General features: G+C 38.5%; 1 protein-coding gene, 1 long non-coding RNA gene and 1 other non-coding gene across 3 annotated transcripts; 2 read left to right on the top strand and 1 right to left on the bottom strand.

Annotated features, from left to right (window-relative positions):
- Nucleotides 1-1855: 1855 nt before the first annotated feature.
- LOC112766005 (small nucleolar RNA R71) lies at nucleotides 1856-1963 on the bottom strand. The gene has a single exon (XR_003184038.1). It is a non-coding gene; the product is annotated as a small nucleolar RNA R71 (small nucleolar RNA).
- Nucleotides 1964-23709: 21746 nt separating this feature from the next.
- Nucleotides 23710-25413, top strand: LOC112722464 (putative disease resistance protein At3g14460). The gene has a single exon (XM_025773493.1). The coding sequence runs from the start codon at nucleotides 23710-23712 to the stop codon at nucleotides 25411-25413; it is 1704 nt and encodes a 567-aa protein (XP_025629278.1).
- A 475-nt stretch (nucleotides 25414-25888) lies between these two features.
- LOC140177834 (uncharacterized) lies at nucleotides 25889-26815 on the top strand. The gene is made up of 3 exons (XR_011869321.1): nucleotides 25889-25989; nucleotides 26460-26617; nucleotides 26723-26815. It is a non-coding gene; the product is annotated as an uncharacterized lncRNA (long non-coding RNA).
- The last annotated feature ends 373 nt before the right edge of the window (nucleotides 26816-27188 follow it).

Raw genomic sequence — 27188 nt, 5'->3', positions numbered from 1 at the left:
GACCGGAGTCTTAGACTAGCATTGCACTGATTCCTGGAATTCTCATTAAGAATTTTGATACCTTTATTTTCTTTTCCACTTAATTTTCAAAAATCCAAAAAAATTACAAAATCATAAAAACCAAAAATATTGCATGTTTCTTGTTTGAGTCTAGTGTCTCATCTTAAGTTTAGTGTCAATTGCATGCATTCATTCATGTGTCTTAAGGATCTTCAAGTAATTCTTGATGATTTCTTACTCTGATCTTTGAATTCTCTTGACTTGAGTGTTTATGTGTCTCATATGCATTCTCAGTAGTGTCAGTAGTATACAAACTGCTAAGTTTGGTGTCTTGCATGCATTGTTATTTGATTTTAGTTGCATCTTGATTATTCTTTATTATAAAAAAATCCAAAAATATTTTTAATTTGTGTCTTCTCAAGTCAATAATACAGAGAATTGAAGATTCAGAACATTCAGCAGAGGAATTGCACAGAAAAGGCTGGGCGTTCAAAACGCCCAGTGAAGAAGGATAGACTGGCGTTTAAACGCCAGCCAGGGTACCTGGTTGGGCGTTTAACGCCCAAAAGGGTATAGTTTTGGGCGTTAAACGCCAGAATGTGCACCATTCTAGGCGTTTAACGCCAGGATGGCACTAGAGGGAAGATTTTGTTTTCAAATCAGATTTTTTTTTCAGTTTTCAAAGTTTTTCAAAATCAAATCTTTTTCAAATCATATCTTTTCAATCAAATCTCTTTCAAAATCAATTTCTTTCTATTTTTAAAAATACTTGCTAATTAATTAATGATTTGATTCAACATTTCAAGTATGTTGCCTTTTCTATTGAGAAAGGTTTAATGTCTGAATCATATCTTTTCTTGATAGCCAAGTCATTAATTCTAAAATCAAATCTTTTTAAAAATGTTTTTCAAATCATATCTTCTCAATCACATTTTCTTAAAATCAATCATATCTTCTTAACCACATCTTTTTCAAAATAGTTTTCAATCAAATCCTTTTGATTTCTAATTTCAAAATCTTTTTCAAAAATCACTTGATTTCTTTTCTATTCATGGTTTTCGAAAATCAATTAGTGTTTTTTAAAATGTTTTCAAAATGTTTTACTTAATTTTCGAAAATTACTTCCCTTCTTCTCACATCCTTCTATTTATGGACTAACACTATTCCTTAATGCAAAATTCGAACTCCATCTTCTTTGATAAGTTCGAATTTTCTACCTCTGCCTTCTATTTTTCTTTTTCTCTGACACCTCAAGGAATCTCTATACTGTGACATAGAGGATTCCATATTTCCTTGTTTTCTTCTCCTTCATATGAGCAGGAGCAAAGACAAAAGCATTCTTGTTGAGGCTGATCCTGAACCTGAAAGGACCTTGAAGCGAAAGCTAAGAGAAGCCAAGGCACAATTCTCTGTAGAGGACCTAATAGAAATCTTCAAGGAAGAAGAACCCATGGCAGCCGAAAATAACAACAATGCCAACAATGCAAGGAAGGTGCTGGGTGACTTTACTGCACCTACTCCCGACTTCTATGGGAGAAGCATCTCTATCCCTGCCATTGGAGCAAACAACTTTGAGCTTAAGCCTCAATTAGTTTCTCTAATGCAACAGAATTGCAAGTTTCATGGACTTCCATTGGAAGATCCTCATCAGTTTTTAGCTGAATTCTTGCAAATCTGTGACACTGTCAAGACTAATGGGGTTGACCCTGAGGTCTACAGACTCATGCTATTCCCTTTTGCTGTAAGAGACAGAGCTAGGACATGGTTGGATTCTCAACCTAAAGAAAGCCTGGACTCTTGGGAAAAGCTAGTCAATGCCTTCTTGGCAAAGTTCTTTCCACCTCAAAAATTGAGTAAGCTTAGAGTGGAAGTCCAAACCTTCAGACAGAAGGAAGGAGAATCCCTCTATGAAGCTTGGGAAAGATACAAACAATTAATCAGAAAGTGCCCTTCTGATATGCTTTCTGAATGGAGCATCATAGGTATTTTCTATGATGGTCTCTCTGAACTATCCAAAATGTCTTTGGATAGCTCTGTTGGAGGATCTCTTCATCTGAAGAAGACGCCCACAGAAGCTCAAGAGCTGATTGAAATGGTTGCAAATAACCAATTCATGTACACTTCCGAAAGAAATCCTGTGAACAATGGGACTAGTCAGAAGAAAGGAGTTCTTGAGATTGACACTCTGAATGCCATATTGGCTCAGAACAAAATATCGACCCAACAAGTCAATATAATTTCTCAAAGTCTGTCTGGAATGCAAAATGCACCAAGCAGTACTAAGGAAGCTTCATCTGAGGAAGAAGCTTATGATCTTGAGAACCCTTCAATGGAAGAGGTGAATTACATGGGAGAACCCTATGGAAACACCTATAATCCTTCATGGAGAAATCATCCAAATCTCTCATGGAAGGATCAATAGAGACCTCAACAAGGTTTCAACAATAATAATGGTGGAAGAAACAGGTTTAGCAATGGCAAGCCTTTTCCATCATCTTCTCAACAACAGACAGAGAGTTCTAAGCAGAATACCTCTGACTTAGCAACCATGGTCTCTGATCTAATCAAAACCACTCAAAGTTTCATGACTGAAACAAGGTCCTCCATTAGAAATTTGGAGGCACAAGTGGGTTAGCTGAGCAAGAAAATTACTGAACTCCCTCCTAGTACTCTTCCAAGCAATACAGAAGAAAATCCAAAAGGAGAGTGCAAGGCCATCAACATGGCCGAATTTTGGGAGGAAGGAGAGGCAGTGAACGCCACTGAGGAAGACCTCAATGGACGTCCACTGGCCTCCAATGAGTTCCCCAATGAGGAACCATGGGAATCTGAGGCTCAAAATGAGACCATAGAGATTCCATTGGACTTACTTCTGCCATTCATGAGCTCTGATGAGTATTCTTCCTCTGAAGAGGATGAGTATGTCACTGAAGAGCAAGTTGCTAAATACCTTGGAGCAATCATGAAGCTAAATGACAAGTTATTTGGAAATGAGACTTCGGAGGATGAACCCCCTCTGCTCACCAAAGAACTGAATGACTTGTCTAGGCAGAAATTACCTCAAAAGAGACAGGATCCTGGGAAGTTCTCAATACCTTGTACCATAGGCACCATGACCTTCAAGAAGGCCTTGTGTGACTTAGGGTCAAGTGTGAACCTCATGCCTCTCTCTGTAATGGAGAAGCTAGGGATCTTTGAGGTGCAAGCTGCAAAAATCTCACTAGAGATGGCAGACAATTCAAGAAAACAAGCTTATGGACTTGTAGAGGATGTTCTGGTAAAAGTTGAAGACCATTACATCCCTACTGATTTCATAGTCCTAGAGACTGGAAAATGCATGGATGAATCCATCATCCTTGGCAGACCCTTCCTAGCCACAGCAAAGGCTGTGATTGATGTTGCTAGAGGAGAGTTGATCATTCAAGTGAATGAAGAATCCTTGGTGTTTAAGGCTCAAGGATATCCCTCTGTCATCATGGAGAGGAAGCATGAAGAGCTCCTCTCAAAACAAAGCCAAACAGAGCCCCCACAGTCAAACTCTAAGTTTGGTGTTGGGAGGCCACAACCAAACTCTAAGTTTGGTGTTGAACCCCCACATTCAAACTCTAAGTTTGGTGTTGGGAGGTTCCAACATGGCTCTGAGTATCTGTGAGGCTCCATGAGAGCCCTCTGTCAAGCTACTGACATTAAAGAAGCGCTTGTTGGGAGGCAACCCAATGTTATATTTTATCTATTTTCTTTTGTTATTTTATCTTTTTTGTAGGATGATGATCATGAGAAGTCACAAAATCAATGAAAAAAGCAAAAACAGAATGAAAAACAGGAAGAAAAATAGCACACCCTGGAGGAGAGCGTGCTGGCGTTTAAACGCCAGTGAGGCTAGCTGTTTGGCGTTTAACGCCCAGTCTGGCACCATTCTGGGCGTTTAACACCAGAAAGGGGCACCAGACTGGCGTTAAACGCCAGAAAAGGGCAAGAAGCTGGCGTTAAACGCCAGAAATGGGCACCAGCCCGGCATTTAACGCCAGAAATGGCTAAAAACGCATTTTTGCATGCCATTTGGTGCAGGGATGACTTTTCCTTGACACCTCAGGATCTGTGGACCCCACAGGATCCCCACCTACCCCACCACTCTCTCTCTTCTTCACCCATTCACCAATCACCTCAACACCTCTTCCCCAAAAACCCTTCACCTATCAAATCCCATCTTTCTCTTCACCACTCACATCCATCCTTCATAAAACCCCACCTACCTCACTATTCAAATTCAAACCATTTTCCCACCCAAACCCATCCTCACTTGACCGAACCCTACCCTTCCCCCCTCCTATATAAACCCTTTTTCGCTCCATCATTTTCACACAACCTAAACACTACTTCTTCCCCCTTTTTGGCCGATCACAAAAGCCATTCCCTTCTTCCTCATTTCTTCTTCTTCTACTCTCTTCTTTTTTCTTTTGCTCGAGGACGAGCAAACCTTTTAAGTTTGGTGTGGTAAAAGCATTGTTTTTTGTTTTTCCATAACCATTTATGGCATCCAAGGCCGGAGAAACCTCTAGAAAGAGGAAAGGGAAGGCAAAAGCTTCCACCTCCGAGTCATGGGAGATGGAAAGATTCATCTCAAGGGTGCATCAAGACCACTTCTATGAAGTTGTGGCCTTGAAGAAGGTGATCCCCGAGGTCCCTTTTTCACTCAAAAAGGGTGAATATCCGGAGATCCGACATGAGATCCGAAGAAGAGGTTGGAAAGTTCTTACCAACCCCATTCAACAAGTCGGAATCTTAATGGTTCAAGAGTTCTATGCCAATGCATGGATCACCAAGAACCATGATCAAAGTGTGAACCCGGACCCAAAGAATTGGCTTACTATGGTTCGGGGGAAATACTTGGATTTTAGTCCGGAAAGTGTAAGGTTGGCATTCAATTTGCCCATGATGCAAGGAGATGAACATCCTTACACTAGAAGGGTCAACTTTGATCAAAGGTTGGACCAAGTCCTCACAGTCATATGTGAAGAGGGTGCCCAATGGAAGAGAGATTCAAGAGGAAAGCCGGTTCAATTGAGAAGGCATGACCTCAAACCCGTGGCTAGAGGATGGTTAGAGTTTATACAACGCTCAATCATTCCCACTAGCAACCGGTCCGAAGTTACCATAGACCGGGCTATAATTATTCATAGCATCATGATTGGAGAAGAAATAGAAGTTCATGAGGTCATAGCCCAAGAACTTTATAAGGTGGCGGACAAGTCCTTTACCTTGGCAAGGTTAGCCTTTCCTCATCTCATTTGTCACCTCTGTTATTCGGTTGGAGTTGACATAGAGGGAGACATCCCCATTGATGAGGACAAGCCCATCACTAAGAAGAGGATGGAGCACACAAGAGACCCCACTCATCATGAGATCCCTGAGATTCCTCAAGGGATGCATTTTCCTCCACAAAACTATTGGGAGCAACTAAACACCTCCCTAGGAGAATTGAGTTCCAACATGGGACAACTAAGGGTGGAGCACCAAGAACACTCCATCATCCTCCATGAAATTAGAGAAGATCAAAGAATCATGAGGGAGGAGCAACAAAGACAAGGAAGAGACATTAAGGAGCTCAAACACTCCATAGGATCTTCAAGAAGAAGAACAAGCTGCCATCACTAAGGTGGACCCGTTCTTTAATTTCCTTGTTCTTCATTTTTCTGTTTTTCGAATTTTAGTGCTTATGTTTATCTATGTTTGTGTCTTGTGATCATTAGTGTCTTAGTGTCTATGCCTTAAAGTTATGAATGTCCTATGAATCCATCACCTTTCTTAAATGAAAAATGTTCTTAATTGAAAAAGAAAAGAATTGCATGAATTTTGAATTTTATAACAGTTTAATTATTTTGATGTGGTGGCAACACTTTTGTTTTCTAAATGTATGCTTAAACAGTGCATATGTCTTTTAAATTTGTGGTTCATGAATGTTGGCTCTTGAAAGAATGATGAAAAAGGAGACATGTTACTGAGGATCTGAAAAATCATAAAAATGATTCTTGAAGCAAGAAAAAGCAGTGAATATAAAAAAAAGAAAAAAAACGAAAAAAAACGGAAAAAAAGAAGGAAACGAAAAAAAGAGAAAAAAAAAAGAAAAAGAAAGAAATAGAGTTGTGATCCAAGGCAAAAAGAGTGTGCTTAAGAACCCTGGACACCTCTAGTTGGGGACTCTAGCAAAGCTGAGTCACAATCTGAAAAGGTTCACCCAATTATGTGTCTGTGGCATGTACGTATCCGGTGGTAATACTGGAAGACAGAGTGCTTTGGGCCACGGCCAAGACTCAATAAATAGCTATGTTCAAGAATCATCATACTTAACTAGGAGAATCAATAACACTATCTGGATTCTGAGTTCCTAAAGAAGCCAATCATTCTGAATTTCAAAGGATAGAGTGAGATGCCAAAACTGTTCAGAGGCAAAAAGCTAAAAGCCCCGCTCATCTGATTAATACTGATCTTCATAGATATTTTTGGAATTCACTGCATATTCTCTTCTTTTTATCTTATATGATTTTCAGTTGCTTGAGGACAAGCAACAATTTAAGTTTGGTGTTGTGATGAGCGGATAATTTGTACGCTTTTTGGCATTGTTTTTAGCATGTTTTTAGTATGATCTAGTTAGTTTTTAGTATATTTTTATTAGTTTTTAGTTAAAATTCACTTTTCTGGACTTTACTATGAGTTTGTGTGTTTTTCTGTGATTTCAGGTATTTTCTGGCTGAAATTGAGGGACCTGAGCAAAAATCTGATTCAGAGACTGAAAAGGACTGCAGATGCTGTTGGATTCTGACCTCTCTTCACTCGAAGTGAATTTTCTAGAGCTACAGAAGCCCAATTGGCGCGCTCTCAACGGCATTGGAAAGTAGACATCTTGGGCTTTCCAGAAATATATGATAGTCCATACTTTGCCCAAGAATTGATGGCCCAAACTGGCGTTCAAAGTCACCTTCTGAAATTCTAGCGTTAAACGCCGGAACTGGCACAAGAATGGGAGTTAAACGCCCAAACTGGCACCAAAGCTGGCGTTTAACTCCAAGAGGAGTCTCTACATGAAAAATGCTTCATTGCTCAGCCCAAGCACACTCCAAGTGGGCCCGGAAGTGGATTTTTATGTCATTTACTCATCTCTGTAAACCTTAGGCTACTAGTTCTCTATAAGTAGGACCTTTTACTATTGTATTTTCATCTTTTGATCTTTTGATCTTTTGATCTTGGGACATCTAGTTCTTAGATCATTGGGAGGTTGGCCTCACGGCCATGCCTAGACCTTGTTCTTATGTATTTTCAACGGTGGAGTTTCTACACACCATAGATTAAGGTGTGGAGCTCTGCTGTACCTCGAGTATTAATGCAATTACTATTGTTCTTCCATTCAATTCCGCTTGTTCTTGTTCTAAGATATCACTTGTTCTTCAACTTGATGAATGTGATGATCCGTGACACTCATCATCATTCTCACCTATGAACGTGTGCCTGACAACCACCTCCGTTCTACCTTAGATTGGGTGAATATCTCTTGGATTCCTGATTGCACGATGCATGGTTGATCGCCTGACAACCGAGTGCTCGCCTGACAAACGAGCCAGCCATTCCGTGAGATCAGAGTCTTCGTGGTATAGGCCAGAACTGATGGCGGCATTCAAGAGAATCCGGAAGGTCTAACCTTGTCTGTGGTATTCTGAGTAGGATTCAATGATTGAATGACTGTGACGTGCTTCAAACTCCTGAAGGCGGGGCGTTAGTGACAGACGCAAAAGAATCACTGGATTCTATTCCGGCCTGATCGAGAACCGACAGATGGATAGCCGTGCCGTGACAGGGTGCGTTGAACATTTCCACTGAGAGGATGGGAGGTAGCCACTGACAACGGTGAAACCCTTGCTTAAGCTTGCCATGGAAAGGAGTAAGAAGGATTGGATGAAGGCAGTAGGAAAGCAGAGAGACGGAAGGGAAAGCATCTTCATACGCTTATCTGAAATTCCTACCAATGAATTATATAAGTATCTCTATCTTTATCTTCATGTTTTATGCGTTTATCACCATGCCTATTTGAGTTTGCCTGACTAAGATTTACAAGATGACCATAGCTTGCTTCATACCAACAATCTCCGTGGGATCGACCCTTACTCGCGTAAGGTTTATTACTTGGACGACCCAGTGCACTTGCTGGTTAGTTGTACGAAGTTATGTTAATGCCATGGTATGGAACACCAAGTTTTTGGGGTTCATTACCGGAGATTATGAGAGTTGTGAAAAGTATTGTTCACAATTTCGCGCACCAGGCCACTAATCTAGCCTTGTTACGAACAACTTGTCCGTCCTCACCAAGTTTATTTTTAAATACCCATTTAGTACCCGTTACCTTCTTGTCAAACTGAGCAAGCTCCTCTTGCATGGCCTTGACCCACGATGGATCTTCAAGAGCTTGTTTGACATTGTTTGGCTCCATTTGTGACAAAAGAGCAAAGTTGCTAGGTTCGGTTTGCCTTTTGGTGGAGGATCTTATGGTTATACCTTGAGAGGGATCACCAATGATGAAGTCATGAGGATAACCCCTCATAGACTTCCATTCTCTAGGCTTTCGGACAGGTGTAGAGCTTTGATGAGCTTCCGGTGGTCTCACTGTTTCAGTTGCTCGTTCTTGCTCAGGAGACAAAATGGAAATGTCTCCTCCAATCTGACCAGATAAAACCGGGCTGACAGATTCTTCATTTTGCACAGTTTTGGGATTTTCTTTACTCGTTCCATCCTCTTCATAATCTGAGTCATTATCCTTTACAATACTGGGAATTGAGTTAGAATCACAAAAGGTAACATGTATGGATTCCTCTATGGTTCTATGTTCTTTGAGATAAACTCTATAGGCCTTGCTTGTGGTGGAATATCCAACAAACATTCCTTCATAGGATTTTGGATCAAATTTTCCAAGGTTTTCCTTATTGTTAAGTACAAAGCATTTGCATCCAAAAACATGAAAGTACTTAAGGTTTGGAGGGGTTCCCTTCCAAAGCTCATAAGGAGTTTTCTTTAACCCTTTTCTAATGATTGTTCTATTCAAAATATAACATGCTGTGTTCACAGCTTCAGCCCATAAGAATTTGGGAATTTCATTCTCACATAGCATGGCCCTAGTCATTTCTTGAAGGCTTCGATTCCTTCTTTCAACCACCCCATTTTGTTGGGGGGTTCTAGGGCATGAAAAATTATGAGAAATCCCTAAGTCATCACAGAATTTTTCAAAGTCTTGATTTTCAAATTCTCTTCCGTGATCACTTCTCAAATGGGCAATTTTCAAATCCTTTTCATTTTGAATTTTCTTACAAAGGGTGGAGAAGGCACAAAATGCATCATTCTTATGAGCAAGGAAAAGTACCCAACCAAACCTAGAGTAATCATCTACCACCACAAGACCATAGTGTTTACCTCCTAAACTTTGACTTCTAGTAGGACCAAAAAGATCAATATGTAACATTTCCAATGGCCTTTTGGTTGAGATTCCATCTTTTGATTTAAAAGAGGATTTTACTTGTTTTCCCAATTGGCAAGCATCACAAGTAAGATCCTTATCAAACTTGATGTTTGGAATTCCTCTAACCAAATTCTTTTTGACTAGCTTAGAAATTTGGTACATGCTAGCATGGCCCAACTTTCTATGCCAAAGCCATTTTTCAGATTCAAGAGAGGCGAAGCATGTTACATTTTGTTCCTTTAAATCCTCAAGAGTTAATCCATACACATTATTACATCTTTTAGCTTCAAATAGAACATCCCCAGTTTTCTCACAAACTACTAAGCAAACAAGCTTCTTAAAAATAACTTCAAAGCCCAAATCACACAATTGACTAACACTAAGCAAGTTATGTTTCAAGCCATGTACAAGAAGGACATCATTTATACAAGATGAGAGATTTTTACCCACTTTCCCAACAGCCACTATTTTTCCTTTTGCATCATCACCGAATGTGACAAATCCTCCATCATATTCATCAAGCTTTATGAAGAAGGTTGTCTTTCCGGTCATATGCCTAGAGCATCCGCTATCCATGTACCACATATTTTCTTTCTTCTTGGATGCTAGGCATACCTACAAAATGAACTCAAGTGACCTTAGGTATCCAAATTTTCTTGGATCCTTTCACGTTAAACCATCTCTTATGTCCCAAATCATTGTAATCAAAAACAACTTTGTAAACTTTGTCACCAATCATTCTTTCACCAAAGAAACATTAAACTGGAAAATGACCACTTCGGTTACATAGTCTACAAAATCTTGGAGTTGCTGTTTTGTTAAAGTGAGTTGGGTCTTGATATTTTACATCATTTGAAGATGAAGCAATGTTTTCAAAATGTGATTTTTCAGATTTATAAAATCCCAACCCAGCTTTATCATAAAGAGGTTTTTGACTAGCCAAGATTTGGTTCAAATTTTCAGAACTTTGGGTGAACTTAGCTAAGTCTTCTTTAAGTCTTTTAACCTCTTTGAGCAACTTTTCATTTTGCTTAAAACAGTTCACATATGCAAGAACAGAATGGTCACTTTCACAGCTTCTAACTTGGGCTTTTAACTGCTTATTTTCTTCCACAAGATCACAAGCAGTTTCGACCTCTCTTAGTTTTTCTTTGAGGAAATCATGTTCAGCTTTAAGAATGAAATTTTGTTGTTCAAGATCTTGATTCTCAGTTAGAAAACATCTTATTTTTTCAGAAAGGTGATCTATCATAAGATGAAGGTCTTCAGTGTTAGAGTTTTGAAAGGATACCTGCTCTACCTCATTTGCCATGAGACAAGGTTGTGACTTAGTCTCAGATTCTTCATCATCATCATCTGAGTCATTTTCCAAGTCTTCCCATGAAGCCATCAATCCCTTTTTCTTTTCCCTTTTTGGCTTTTCTTCCCTTTTTAACTTGGGACAATCAGATTTGAAATGCCCATTTTCCTTGCAATTGTAACAGATTACTTTGCTAAGGTCCTTTTTCATCTTCCTTGAGCTGCTGCCTTTGCCTCTGAGTTTCACCATTTTCCTGAATTTTTTTGCAAACAACACAAACTCATTTTCAGAAGAATTATCACTGGATTCATCATCCAGAGGGTTAGTCACAGAAGAAAAAGCAATTCCTTTCTTTTTTGAGTTTTTTTTCAAATAACTGTTTTCAAAAGCTAGAAGATTTCCTCTCAAATCATCAAGTGTCATGGAATCAAGATTACTGCTCTCAGAAATAATTAAAGCTTTTGTTTCCCACTCTTTAGTGAGACATCTCAGCACTCTTCTCACAAGCACAGAATCAGAATGTGTAATTCCCAGAACATCTAAGCCAACAATGATAGTGTTGAACCGTTCGAACAGCTCATCAATGGATTCTCCTTCCTTCATTGTAAACATTTCATATTCTCTATTCAACATATCTGTCCGAGTCTTCTTTACAATAGTGGTTCCTTCATGAGTGATTTGTAGCTTGTCCCAGATTTCCTTTGCCGTTATGCATCGTGATACCCATCGGTACTCCTCAAAGCTGATAGCACAGTTGAGCAGGTTTACTGCCTTGGCATTTAATTCTACCTTCTTTCTATCTTCCTCGGTCCATCTTGCTTCTGGTTTGAGAGAGACTACCCCTTCAGCACTTGTGGTAGTTGGAAATTGAGGCCCTTCAAGAATAATCTTCCAAAGTCTGTAATCTACAGCTTGTACAAATATCTTCATCCTCTCCTTCCAATAGGTATAATTTTTCCCATTGAAAATAGGAGGTCTGTTGCTTGATTGTCCTTCGGTCAGATTATAGGACACCACATTTGCGCCACTGTTCTCCGCCATGAGGATCTTTACTCCAAGCTGCAAAGCTTGATCTCTTTGAGACCAAGCTCTGATACCAATTGATGGTTTTAGTGGCTAAGAGAAGGGGGGTTGAATCTTAGCCCCTTTTTTTGCTTGCAACACTTGCTGGACTCAGAAAAGACTTTTCTGTTTTTATCTTGTCCCTAGCCACGAGACATTTTCATTTTGCTTGTCACTTGACACGAGACATTTTTGATTTTTCATCTGAACAGTAAAAACAGAATTGAAGTAGGAAGAGAGAGAGAAGATTACACCCAGATATATCCTGGTTCAGCTGCTAAGTGCAGTGCAGCCTACATCCAGTCTCCATCACAACAATGATGGAATTTCACTATAATCATCCAGATTACAAGTTTTAAAGTGCTAACCCAACTTACAAGGGGATTCCCACAGAATCATGAAACACAACACAGATGTACAAAGGAACTCTAAGACATCTATGGCTTTTTCTTTTAATTTTGCACTCTCTGCCTTTTTCCGCTCTATGGCTTTTTCTTACAAACCTCACTGTTTGCCTTTTTCCATGAGACTCAAGACATGACAAAATTAAACAGAAAAATACAAAACAGAAAACATTGAAGGAGAAGAAGAACTGCTAGCTTAGGTAGCTCTGAGAACTCTGTGCCTTGCACTCTCAAATCTTACTCCTTGAATCAAACCATGACTGTTCACCCCTTTTATAGAGAAGTGAAGCCTTCACGGTTGAAACACAAACCCGAGCTCAGCTTCTTTTCCTTCACAAAAAAACCGGTTCGGCCACAAATAGAGAAGAGGTAACTTATGCAAAAACCAACATGCAAATACCTCTAGTCCTTCCTTGGTCATCACTCTTCATCAATCCGAGCACTCCATCCTTGGCTTCCTCTCCAAGATGGATTTCTGGCCCTTGATGCTTCATGATGATGATGACTTCATCTGCTTCAATCTCTGCCTTCAACCATCACTTCGCCACTCTAGCTACTCCCTGTGGTGGTTGAGCAGAATCAAAGACAAGCCACGCCTCCAAGATCTTCCTTGCTGGCCGAATCTTCATCCTTCCTTTTGAGTAAGAAGGATCCGAGATTACCTCACCAAATCTTACCAGATTAGGTGATAATCTCAACCACAGCTCATTTTTATTTTAGTATGTTTTCTTGCCATCATTAGCTTGATGGTCTTGATGCATGCTTTCCTTTCCTTTTGGTAGCTCCAAGTAGCTTCCATGGATTCCTGGTTAATAACCGAAGAAGGAAGAAGAAAGAGATGAGAGAGAAGAGAGAAAATATTCAATGGATTTAAACAATAATCAATGAACAAAGAGAGAGAGTAAAAGTGAATTCAAGTTTCCCACTTCCCTTTGTTGAGTAGCGTGTAGTGTCATAATAGCCATCAAATCAATCTTCTCTCTCTTTCTTATGTTTCCAATGCATTAATTAAATTTGAAATCCTTCAAAATAATGAAGTGGAATCCGTTGGAAGCATTTAGGCATTTCATTTGCTTCATGGATTCGAATAAGGCATGGAAACATTCATCAACATTGGGCTTGGAAGCAATAGATTTCATTTTGGCCCAATATCATTTTCTTTTCGGACCATAGCATGCATAAACACATTGGACTATTGAATTTTGGTCCACTAAAAGCATTTGCTTTCCTGGTAAAAATTGGAACATGCACAAAACAAATTGAAAGCATGTAACACACTTGGGCTTAGAGCAATCAAAATCATTTGGGCCCTAGTAACATCAAATCATCCATATTCATCATATATTATCAAAACCAAAGGCTGAATGTATTTTGGGCTTGCACCAGAAAATTGTTTTCGGCCCAATATATAAAACCTGCAACAAAATTATTAATCAATATTAAATAAATATCAAATTAATAATTTTGTAATTAATTGTTTTAATAATGTTTAGTCATCACAAATATTAGTTTAGAGTTTTCCAAACTCATCAATCTCCCCCTTGATGACAAACATTATTAAAATTGAAATGAAGAAAAATTTAAAAGTTGAGTATGAGTACTCCCTTTGAAGATTTGTATTTCTCCCCCTTTCAAATTATCACATGGCTCCCCCTTGATGTATGCTTATTTTACCAAGGGAAGCACTAAACCTGTGACATAATCAAGCTTCAAAATAACAATGTTATTTAGCATATTTATACATGATGCTAAATGCTTGATTTATGAGCAGTTTTAATTGATAATCAAAACTCATTTGATATCATAAACTGATTTACTGCTCAACATATTACAAACAAAAAGTATCCAAACATTTTCCTGTTTAATATATCAGAGCAAAACAATATAAAGGAAAATATTTGTAGAACAAAATAAGGCAGTTTTTGGTACTTTATACAATTTAAAGGAACTGCCAAAAATACATTTTCAATCCAACAAGTTTATCAATGATGAATCAACAGCCAGGCATAAAAAAAATCAAGCATAATTATAAACCAGATGTCAAATGAAAATTAACTAATCATGATAAACTAAATGTAGTTTGAGCAATGCAAAATTTTATCATCAACCAACATGCATTTTTCGAACAAGGGTGATCATGAATTTTCAATTTGAAAATTTCATCCCTGTTCTTATCCCCTGTTTTTCTTTGTTTCCAATTTCAATTTTGGAAATTGATTTTTCTCCCCCTTTTGTCATCATGGGGGCACCTGCACAAAATATGATTAACAGAGCAAAATATTCATAACAGAGTAACTAGAATGTATCAAAGTATCACAAAGCAGTGAGTATCAAGTCATGCTTATACAAAAAATAGATTGAGCCTAATGAAGCCAATATCAAATAAAAGTAAACAGCAGCCATCAATCATCAGAAAGATTGAATTCTGAACCGGAATCAGCTTCAAAATCCCCTGTGCCCATTTCATCATCAAAGCTCTTTATCATGAAGCCAACTCAATCATGACATTTCTTCCAGGCCCTTTCCTGTTCATATTCCAATTTTCTGGCATTCTTGTGGGATTTGAACATTAACTTGGACATGTTGCGCATCTCATTGAGAACCTCCCGGATGGATGCAGTAACATTTGAGGGCTCTGGATGGCTCTCCAGATCACTGAGAGATGGTTCAGAGGGAACAGATTTCTTTCCCTTTTTGCCCGAAATTCCTCCTCCTTTAATCATTGAAATCTTGTTCTCAACAATTTCATTAGTCAAATCAACCTTAAAATACTCAAATATACATGTGAGAAACATGCCATAAGGAAGATTAGCCTTTTTGGTACTTTTCACTGCTTCCCACATATGACGTATCATAACATAAGCAAATGAAATTTGGGAAGAAGTAAGAAGTGCAAATAAAATGACAGAATCAGAAACTGTTACTCTGTGGTAAGAACCGCCTTGAGGAGTGAGAATGTGAGTGATGATACGGTGCAACAGAGAGTTTTCAGGGCCGAGTGCTCGATGAGTTGGAATTAGTCCATCCAAACCAGAGAGATTTGCACAAATGGGTTGTAAAACAGTTTGTTGTGCAATGCCTACTTGATCATCCCACTTATCAACCATGTAAACTTTTGGCCCTTCTTCTTCATATCCAAGAGCAGCGCCTATTGTTTGAGGATTGAGGGTCATGTAAACACGTTTGACATAAGAGTGAATTGAGCCATCAATCAAACGCATGTTTGCATAAAATTCCCGGACCAGCCCCGGGTACACAAGTTTCTGAATGTGAAGCAGTGGAGTCCACTTCAGAGCATCAAACATGGAAGAAAAGTTGATTCCTTTGGTTGCCAGTTTCTCAAGATTTACTAGGTATGACAGACAGAGAGGGCGTTTCAGCAAAACCTCTTTATGAAATTCATAGAAAGCACATGAGTAAAACCGTGAGGGATCAAAATGGGAGTGAGTTTTGTGAAATTTGTTCTTGAAGTCGAGAGACTCCAAATTTGCCGGTTCCCTTGTTTCATGCAGAACAAAGCTTTTCGGCCTTTTCTGAGAGCTTTTTGTGGTTGAAGTAGGTCTTTTCGGCGGTGATGGTGGTGGAGAAGTATGTGATTCCTCTTCTTCTTCTTGAATGCTAGGCTCCTTGTTCTTTCCTCTCCCTGAAGATTTGTGAGCAATGACTTTGCGACGCATGGTTTCGGTCCTTTTGGAAGGAGGTGATGGAGTAGAAGAGGAGGTAGAATGAAGATGGATATGTGTATAAGTTTGAGGTGATGAGAACAGTGGGCTTTTTGGAATGGGGGTTCGGCCACTTCTCTTTTGTGCCATTTTCTTTTTCATGTTAGGAGGAATGGAGGAGTTGAATATGAAAGGGTGGGAGTGCCGAATGAGATTGAGGAGAGAGGAGGTTAGTGGTGCAATTAATGAGGATTGGAGAGAGATGAAGGGGAAGTTAATAACCATAATGATGCGGTTATTAACCAAGGGGTTTTGAAAAAGTGGTTTCCTTGTTTTAAGGGATTAGATGGAGAGAGGAATTTGATTTGACAATAACCACTTCCAATGAGATTTGAAATGACACTCAAAAGATTTGATCATCATAAAATGAGAAACCAGTAAAAATTCAATGAGGGGTCAGACTTGATTATGTGGGGCCCATTAGAAGCAAAGTCTGTGCAGCCTCCCCCTTAATCATAGCTCCTCCAGCATGCCTTGTTTTTGTCTCGTCCATTCCTACGAGATAAAACCGGACAGAATAAGAAATTCACAAATTTTCAACATGATTTAAATCAATCATTCCCAAACTTTTCCTTAACAAACAGAATCTATCTTCACAGAGGGGTTTTGTAAAAATATCAGCAAGTTGTTCTTCAGATTTTACAAATTGAATATCAATAGTACCCTTTTGCACATGTTCTCTAATAAAATGATATTTAATTTCAATGTGCTTTGTTCTAGAGTGCAGAACAGGATTTTTGGAAATATTTATTGCACTCATGTTATCACAAAATAAGGGTATGCTATTGATTTTTAATTTGTAATCTTCCAATTGAGTTTTTAACCAAATTAATTGTGAACAACAAGCAGATGCGGATATATATTCTGCTTCAGCTATGGATAGAGCCACTGTGGCTTGTTTCTTGCTTGACCACATGTTGAGTGAGCTTCCAAGGAAGCAACACATGCCCGAGGTGCTCCTTCTACCCACTCGATCTCCCGCATAATCTGCATCACAAAACCCTACTGCACAAAAATCATCAGATTTTGGATACCACAAGCCATAATCGCATGTTCCCTTAATATACCTAATGATGCGTTTAACAGCCGTTAAATGGGATTCTTTTGGGTGAGATTGAAATCTTGAACATACACCCACACTTTGAACAATATCCGGTCTAGAGGATGTAAGATACATTAGTGAACCAATCATTCCTCTATACCGTGTCTCATCCACATCTAGGCCATCATCATCCTTTTCAAGTTTAGTGTTAGGATGCATTGGTTTTCCCATTGGTTTGGAATTTTCTAAGCCAAATTTCTTTATCAATTCTTTTGCATACTTGCCTTGGTGAATAAAAGTACCACTAGGAGTTTGCTTAATTTGGAGGCCAAGAAAGAAAGTTAGCTCTCCCATTAAACTTATTTCAAACTCACTAATCATGAGTTTTCCAAACTCTTCACACAAGGACTCAATGGCCGATCCAAACACAATATCATCCACATAAACTTGAACAAGAAGGATGTCATCATTAGAAACTTTAATGAACAAAGTAGTGTCAGTGGTTCCCCTTTGAAAATGATTTTCCAATAGGAAGGCACTAAGCCTTTCATACCAAGCTCTAGGAGCTTGTCTAAGGCCATAAAGAGCCTTTGAAAGTTTAAAAACATGATTAGGAAAATCTTTATGTTCAAAACCGGGGGGTTGAGCCGCATACACTTCTCTATCAATAAAGCCATTAAGGAAAGCACATTTAACATCCATTTGAAACATTTTGAAACCTTTATGGGCAGCATAGGCAAGAAGCAACCTAATTGCTTCCATTCTAGCTACCGGAGCAAAAGACTCATCAAAATCAATTCCCTCTTCTTGATCGTAACCTTGGGCCACTAATCTAGCCTTGTTACGAACAACTTGTCCGTCCTCACCAAGTTTATTTTTAAATACCCATTTAGTACCCGTTACCTTCTTACCATACGGATGATGTACTAATGTCCAAACCTTATTCTTGTCAAACTGAGCAAGCTCCTCTTGCATGGCCTTGACCCACGATGGATCTTCAAGAGCTTGTTTGACATTGTTTGGCTCCATTTGTGACAAAAGAGCAAAGTTGCTAGGTTCGGTTTGCCTTTTGGTGGAGGATCTTGTGGTTATACCTTGAGAGGGATCACCAATGATGAAGTCATGAGGATAACCCCTCATAGACTTCCATTCTCTAGGCTTTCGGACAGGTGTAGAGCTTTGATGAGCTTCTGGTGGTCTCACTGTTTCAGTTGCTCATTCTTGCTCAGGAGACAAAATGGAAATGTCTCCTCCAATCTGACCAGATAAAACCGGGCTGACAGATTCTTCATTTTGCACAGTTTTGGGATTTTCTTTACTTGTTCCATCCTCTTCATAATCTGAGTCATTATCCTTTACAATACTGGGAATTGAGTTAGAATCACAAAAGGTAACATGTATGGATTCCTCTATGGTTCTATGTTCTTTGAGATAAACTCTATAGGCCTTGCTTGTGGTGGAATATCCAACAAACATTCCTTCATAGGATTTTGGATCAAATTTTCCAAGGTTTTCCTTATTGTTAAGTACAAAGCATTTGCATCCAAAAACATGAAAGTACTTAAGGTTTGGAGGGGTTCCCTTCCATAGCTCATAAGAAGTTTTCTTTAACCCTTTTCTAATGATTGTTCTATTCAAAATATAACATGCTGTGTTCATAGCTTCAGCCCATAAGAATTTGGGAATTTCATTCTCACATAGCATGGCCCTACTCATTTCTTGAAGGCTTCGATTCCTTTTTTCAACCACCCCATTTTGTTGGGGGGTTCTAGGGCATGAAAAATTATGAGAAATCCCTAAGTCATCACAGAATTTTTCAAAGTCTTGATTTTCAAATTCTCTTCCGTGATCACTTCTCAAATGGGCAATTTTCAAATCCTTTTCATTTTGAATTTTCTTACAAAGGGTGGAGAAGGCACAAAATGCATCATTCTTATGAGCAAGGAAAAGTACCCAACCAAACCTAGAGTAATCATCTACCACCACAAGACCATAGTGTTTACCTCCTAAACTTTGACTTCTAGTAGGACCAAAAAGATCAATATGTAACATTTCCAATGGCCTTTTGGTTGAGATTCCATCTTTTGATTTAAAAGAGGATTTTACTTGTTTGCCCAATTGGCAAGCATCACAAGTAAGATCCTTATCAAACTTGATGTTTGGAATTCCTCTAACCAAATTCTTTTTGACTAGCTTAGAAATTTGGTACATGCTAGCATGGCCCAACTTTCTATGCCAAAGCCATTTTTCAGATTCAAGAGAAGCGAAGCATGTTACATTTTGTTCCTTTAAATCCTCAAGAGTTAATCCATACACATTATTACATCTTTTAGCTTCAAATAGAACATCCCCAGTTTTCTCACAAACTACTAAGCAAACAAGCTTCTTAAAAATAACTTCAAAGCCCAAATCACACAATTGACTAACACTAAGCAAGTTATGTTTCAAGCCATGTACAAGAAGGACATCATTTATACAAGATGAGAGATTTTTACCCACTTTCCCAACAGCCACTATTTTTCCTTTTGCATCATCACCGAATGTGACAAATCCTCCATCATATTCATCAAGCTTTATGAAGAAGGTTGTCTTTCCGGTCATATGCCTAGAGCATCCGCTATCCATGTACCACATATTTTCTTTCTTCTTGGATGCTAGGCATACCTACAAAATGAACTCAAGTGACCTTAGGTATCCAAATTTTCTTGGATCCTTTCACGTTAAACCATCTCTTATGTCCCAAATCATTGTAATCAAAAACAACTTTGTAAACTTTGTCACCAATCATTCTTTCACCAAAGAAACATTGAACTGGAAAATGACCACTTCAGTTACATAGTCTACAAAATCTTGGAGTTGCTGTTTTGTTAAAGTGAGTTGGGTCTTGATATTTTACATCATTTGAAGATGAAGCAATGTTTTCAAAATGTGATTTTTCAGATTTATAAAATCCCAACCCAGCTTTATCATAAAGAGGTTTTTGACTAGCCAAGATTTGGTTCAAATTTTCAGAACTTTGGGTAAACTTAGCTAAGTCTTCTTTAAGTCTTTTAACCTCTTTGAGCAACTCTTCATTTTGCTTAAAACAGTTCACATATGCAAGAACAGAATGGTCACTTTCACAGCTTCTAACTTGGGCTTTTAACTGCTTATTTTCTTCCACAAGATCACAAGCAGTTTCGGCCTCTCTTAGTTTTTCTTTGAGGAAATCATTTTCAGCTTTAAGAATGAAATTTTGTTGTTCAAGATCTTGATTCTCAGTTAGAAAACATCTTATTTTTTCAGAAAGGTGATCTATCATAAGATGAAGGTCTTCAGTGTTAGAGTTTTGAAAGGATACCTGCTCTACCTCATTTGCCATGAGACAAGGTTGTGACTTAGTCTCAGATTCTTCATCATCATCATCTGAGTCATTTTCCAAGTCTTCCCATGAAGCCATCAGTCCCTTTTTCTTTTCCCTTTTTGGCTTTTCTTCCCTTTTTAACTTGGGACAATCAGATTTGAAATGCCCCTTTTCCTTGCAATTGTAACAGATTACTTTGCTAAGGTCCTTCTTCATCTTCCTTGAGATGCTGCCTTTGCCTCTGAGTTTCACCATTTTCCTGAATTTTTTTGCAAACAACACAAACTCATTTTCAGAAGAATTATCACTGGATTCATCATCCAGAGGGTTAGTCACAGAAGAAAAAGCAATTCCTTTCTTTTTTGAGTTTTTTTTCAAATAACTGTTTTCAAAAGCTAGAAGATTTCCTCTCAAATCATCAAATGTCATGGAATCAAGATTACTGCTCTCAGAAATAATTAAAGCTTTTGTTTCCCACTCTTTAGTGAGACATCTCAACACTCTTCTCACAAGCACAGAATCAGAATGTGTAATTCCCAGAACATCTAAGCCAACAATGATAGTGTTGAACCGTTCGAACAGCTCATCAATGGATTCTCCTTCCTTCATTGTAAACATTTCATATTCTCTATTCAACATATCTGTCCGAGTCTTCTTTACAATAGTGGTTCCTTCATGAGTGATTTATAGCTTGTCCCAGATTTCCTTTGCCGTTGTGCATCGTGATACCCATCGGTACTCCTCAAAGCTGATAGCACAGTTGAGCAGGTTTACTGCCTTGGCATTTAATTCTACCTTCTTTCTATCTTCCTCGGTCCATCTTGCTTCTGGTTTGAGAGAGACTACCCCTTCAGCACTTGTGGTAGTTGGAAATTGAGGCCCTTCAAGAATAATCTTCCAAAGTCTGTAATCTACAGCTTGTACAAATATCTTCATCCTCTCCTTCCAATAGGTATAATTTTTCCCATTGAAAAGAGGAGGTCTATTGCTTGATTGTCCTTCGGTCAGATTATAGGACACCACATTTGCGCCACTGTTCTCCGCCATGAGGATCTTTACTCCAAGCTGTAAAGCTTGATCTCTTTGAGACCAAGCTCTGATACCAACTGATGGTTTCAGTGGCTAAGAGAAGGGGGGTTGAATCTTAGCCCCTTTTTTTGCTTGCAACACTTGCTGGACTCAGAAGAGACTTTTCTGTTTTTATCTTGTCCCTAGCCACGAGACATTTTCATTTTGCTTGTCACTTGACACGAGACATTTTTTATTTTTCATCTGAACAGTAAAAACAGAATTGAAGTAGGAAGAGAGAGAGAAGATTACACCCAGATATATCCTGGTTCAGCTGCTAAGTGCAGTGCAGCCTACATCCAGTCTCCATCACAACAATGATGGAATTTCACTATAATCATCCAGATTACAAGTTTTAAAGTGCTAACCCAACTTACAAGGGGATTCCCACAGAATCATGAAACACAACACAGATGTACAAAGGAACTCTAAGACATCTATGGCTTTTTCTTTTAATTTTGCACTCTCTGCCTTTTTCCGCTCTATGGCTTTTTCTTACAAACCTCACTGTTTGCCTTTTTCCATGAGACTCAAGACATGACAAAATTAAACAGAAAAATACAAAACAGAAAACATTGAAGGAGAAGAAGAACTGCTAGCTTAGGTAGCTCTGAGAACTCTGTGCCTTGCACTCTCAAATCTTACTCCTTGAATCAAACCATGACTGTTCACCCCTTTTATAGAGAAGTGAAGCCTTCACGGTTGAAACACAAACCCGAGCTCAGCTTCTTTTCCTTCACAAAAAAACCGGTTCGGCCACAAAGAGAGAAGAGGTAACTTATGCAAAAACCAACATGCAAATACCTCTAGTCCTTCCTTGGTCATCACTCTTCATCAATCCGAGCACTCCATCCTTGGCTTCCTCTCCAAGATGGATTTCTGGCCCTTGATGCTTCATGATGATGATGACTTCATCTGCTTCAATCTCTGCCTTCAACCATCACTTTGCCACTCTAGCTACTCCCTGTGGTGGTTGAGCAGAATCAAAGACAAGCCACGCCTCCAAGATCTTCCTTGCTGGCCGAATCTTCATCCTTCTTTTTGAGTAAGAAGGATCCGAGATTACCTCACCAAATCTTACCAGATTAGGTGATAATCTCAGCCACAGCTCATTTTTATTTTAGTATGTTTTCTTGCCATCATTAGCTTGATGGTCTTGATGCATGCTTTCCTTTCCTTTTGGTAGCTCCAAGTAGCTTCCATGGATTCCTGGTTAATAACCGAAGAAGGAAGAAGAAAGAGATGAGAGAGAAGAGAGAGAATATTCAATGGATTTGAACAATAATCAATGAACAAAGAGAGAGAGTAAAAGTGAATTCAAGTTTCCCACTTCCCTTTGTTGAGTAGCGTGTAGTGTCATAATAGCCATCAAATCAATCTTCTCTCTCTTTCTTATGTTTCCAATGCATTAATTAAATTTGAAATCCTTCAAAATAATGAAGTGGAATCCGTTGGAAGCATTTAGGCATTTCATTTGCTTCATGGATTCGAATAAGGCATGGAAACATTCATCAACATTGGGCTTGGTAGCAATAGATTTCATTTTGGCCCAATATCATTTTCTTTTCGGACCATAGCATGCATAAACACATTGGACTATTGAATTTTGGTCCACTAAAAGCATTTGCTTTCCTGGTAAAAATTGGAACATGCACAAAACAAATTGAAAGCATGTAACACACTTGGGCTTAGAGCAATCAAAATCATTTGGGCCCTAGTAACATCAAATCATCCATATTCATCATATATTATCAAAACCAAAGGCTGAATGTATTTTGGGCTTGCACCAGAAAATTGTTTTCGGCCCAATATATAAAACCTGCAACAAAATTATTAATCAATATTAAATAAAGATCAAATTAATAATTTTGTAATTAATTGTTTTAATAATATTTAGTCATCACAAATATTAGTTTAGAGTTTTCCAAACTCATCATTATTGTTTGGCGATTTCTCTTCTCCCAAGTTCAACATTGAAGCGGCAACATGTGAGATATTATCAAAGTGTGAATACTTGAGAGTTTTATCCTTTGATAAACTTGATGTGTTGCCTAATTCAATAGGAGAATTGATCCATCTACGCCACTTGGATCTCTCTTATACTCGTATAGAGACATTGCCTGAGTCTTTGTGCAGCTTGTGTAATTTGCAAACATTGAAGTTGAGCCATTGTTCTGAGCTAACTACGCTGCCTAGTGGTTTTCATAATCTTTTGAGTTTGCGGCATCTTGATATCTTCCAAACTTTTTTGGAAGAAACGCCCAGTAAAATGAGCAAATTGAATCAGTTGCACGTTTTAAGTTTCTTTGTCGTCGGCAAGCACGAAGACAATGGAATCCAGGAGTTAGGAGGGCTGGTAAATCTTCATGGATCCCTTGAGATTAAGAAGTTGGAGAATATTGATGATGTAAAAGAAGCAAAGAGTGCAAAGATAATGGATAAGAAGCACATTGATGAATTATGTTTGGAATGGTCTTCAGGTGATGATTTGGTTTCAAGTACACAAAAAGAAAAAGACATCCTCGATAACTTGCAACCGACGAATGGGTTGAAAGAGTTGAAAATCAGGGGATATAAGGGTACAATATTTCCAGATTGGTTGGGGAAATGTTCTTACCAAAACATGACAAGTGTATCTCTAGTGTCTTGCAAGAATTGCTGCATGCTGCCTTCACTTGGACAGCTGCCATCTCTTAAGTCCCTGTACATTAAAGGTTTGGATCAGCTGAGGAGTATTGGGGAGGAGTTTTACAAGAATGAAGGAGATCATCATTCTTCGCATATTGCACTGTTTCCCTCACTGGAGACTTTGGTATTTGATAGCATGCCATGTTGGGAGGAGTGGCACGTACCTGAGTCGGAAACATTTCCTCAACTTAGGAACCTTGAAATAACAAATTGTCCAATGTTGAAGGAAGAGATGCGTAATCAGGTATTCTTCAGAATCGTTTCTTCTTTGTCGGATGTTTCCAAAGTTCGCGAACTACATATACGTGAACACGGTAACCTTTTTGGACCGGCTGACACCATGAATCTTGATGGGGATAGTTTAACGATTAGAGGACGTGAATCTGTGAGGGAGTCTGCATTAAAGGCAATGATGAGCATGAATCATCTAAGTTGCCTGCAAAAAATGGACATCTCAGGGTGTTCCTCTCATGTATCCTTTCCGGGCAATTGTTTTCCCAAATCTTTGCAAAAGCTGAAACTCTGCAAGTGTAGTAAACTAGAATTCCCGCAGCTACAGCAGCACAAGTATGATTTGGTAGAGCTACAAATAGAAGAGAGCTGTGATTCACTGACCTCCTTGTCGTTGGATGTCTTTCCCAATCTCAAGAATCTCCAGATATATAAGTGTAGGAATCTGGAATCAGTGTCAATGTCAGAGGCACCACATGCTGCTCTTCAACGTCTCATAATCTGGGGGTGCGAGAAATTAGTGTCATTTGCAGGAGAAGGACTGACTGCACCCAACTTGACTCATCTCAGCGTCACATATTGCAAGAAGTTGGAGGCATTACCACGTGACATGAAGAGCCTACTCCCAACTTTGCACTCTCTCCAGATATATGGCTGCCTAAATATTTGCAGGTTGGCAGAGGGTGGTTTGCCGCCTAACTTGAAATCACTTGGTGTGGGAGGTTATGACTGCGACAACATAAAGTCATACCCAGAGGTGGGTTCGCTGCCTCACCATTCCTCCCTTACCACTCTCACGATATGGTGCTTCGATAATCTGGAGACATTGGAGTGCAACGAGCTTCTCCGCCTCACCTCCCTTCAACAATTGCACATTTCATTCTGCCACAAGCTGGAGAATATGGAAGGAGAAAAGCTGCCTCCCTCTCTCTTGCTACTCAAAATTGAAGGGTGTTGTTTGCTGGGAGAACACTGCAAGAACAAGCATAAACTAATCTGGCCCAAAATTTCCCACATTCGCACCATTCAAGTGGACTCCAAACAAATTGTCTGAACAGAGATTTCTGAGCATGTAATTCTCTAATCTTCATGATTCACACATGCTACCACAATTAAATTCACACATGCACAAGTCATACCAAAAAAATGATAGCTTGATTTGTGGAAAGAAAACAGTTAAAAAAATGTTTTTTTTCTTTGCCTAATCTTTATGTTTATGCTTAACCAAATTCATTGTACATATCAAATTAAATAGGGCTATTAAAATGGTTTCCGAGATTGAAAATGTACTTGTTTCTAATCCTTTTTTTTTTATCAAAGAGTTACCTATCGTGCTAGAAGATTCAAGGTAAAAGGAATCAGCATGAGGTGTATAAGCTTTCAAAATAAAAGGATCAAATTATTGCTGTATAATCTTTTCAACTGCTTGCTGGATTTATAACTCTTAAGTTGAATAGATGGAAAGTTATTTATATTATTATACACTCATCTAATGCCTTGTATAATTTCTTTTGAACACGCTATCGATAAACAGTTTTCCCAAGGTCTCGATATAGCTAATGTCATTAGAAGGTCAAGTTGCGATGAAGCCATCAGACAACAATTTCATCTCTATCAACTACACTTATTGGTGACTATCTATCCTTTTTTTTTGAAATTATTATTTTTAAATAAACTAAAATATAGGCATACCATGAATTTAGCCAATGGTCTTTATCCTGGTATATGTAGTTTGGACATATATTAAGCTACTTAAGATTCTGTTCTGAAATATCTATATATATTGAAAATCTTTTCTTTCTAACTTGTAATATTATGGCAATTAAATTATGCTTGTTGATCACTTTATTTTTCTCTCTAACTGCATTTAACTTCCTCTTTGCAATTTCACTTTTTTTAGTGGCATTTATGTTTGTTAAATATCATTTCACTGCTGATCCTAAAATCAAAACAATGATCCAACATTACTGCAGTACTATGCATTTCAGAAAAAAAGTGTAGAAAATAAAAAGAACTGAAAGACTATATAGAATGATAACTGTGTGTTTGGTTTTTCTGATGACAAACTTAGTCTTGAAATGTTATTAATTTGTGTATAAGTGTGTCAGGAGAAAGCCTCTGAGCTCTGCATGAGATACATTGAGGAATAAGCAGCAATACAGAAACATGGGAATACCCTTGCTGTCACTTGAGCAGAGAAGGTCAAATATTCTGAAACCGAAACAGTGTCAATTGCAGATATGAAGAGGCTTGATTGAGTATGATTAAGTTGTCCCTTTCAGCACATAATCTTTATATAAATTCAAACCATATTTACATTACCTTCATTCAATCAAAAGAAGTGATTTTTGTTTTAGCTTCAGGTTGGAGAATATGGCAGGAGAAAAGCTTCCTTTCTCTCTGTTACTATTTCAAATTCAACACTGTCCTTTGCCCGGCAAATGCTACAAGAAGAGTCACAGCTAAACTCTTCATGAAGGTAACATAAACATGATGGATCTAGAGGTATTGATCTTTGAAGCTGCTCTATCTCATATCATTTTTTATGGATGCCAACTCAAATAGATTTTCCAGGGGCATCAAGGGATAGATAACTGCTATGCTGGAGGATTTGCTTTCTTTCTGGTTTCAACCATTAAAATGCGCACTAGGCAGCTTCTATGGCAATTGCAACTTGGTGAGCATGTAAGTACATTTGTCAAAATTTTGCATTGCGGTTTATTATTTTGATGTCAATCTTTTCTCAAGCTGAATTTGTCCCTTTCGGTTCTGTTTTAGAAGCTAAAAAGGAATGCAACAATGTTGAACACATCATTGTGTATTTATCAA

Source organism: Arachis hypogaea, chromosome 2 (assembly GCF_003086295.3).
Source record: "Arachis hypogaea cultivar Tifrunner chromosome 2, arahy.Tifrunner.gnm2.J5K5, whole genome shotgun sequence".
Taxonomy (NCBI): Eukaryota; Viridiplantae; Streptophyta; class Magnoliopsida; order Fabales; family Fabaceae; genus Arachis; species Arachis hypogaea.
This window is presented reverse-complemented; position numbering and strand designations above follow the sequence as displayed.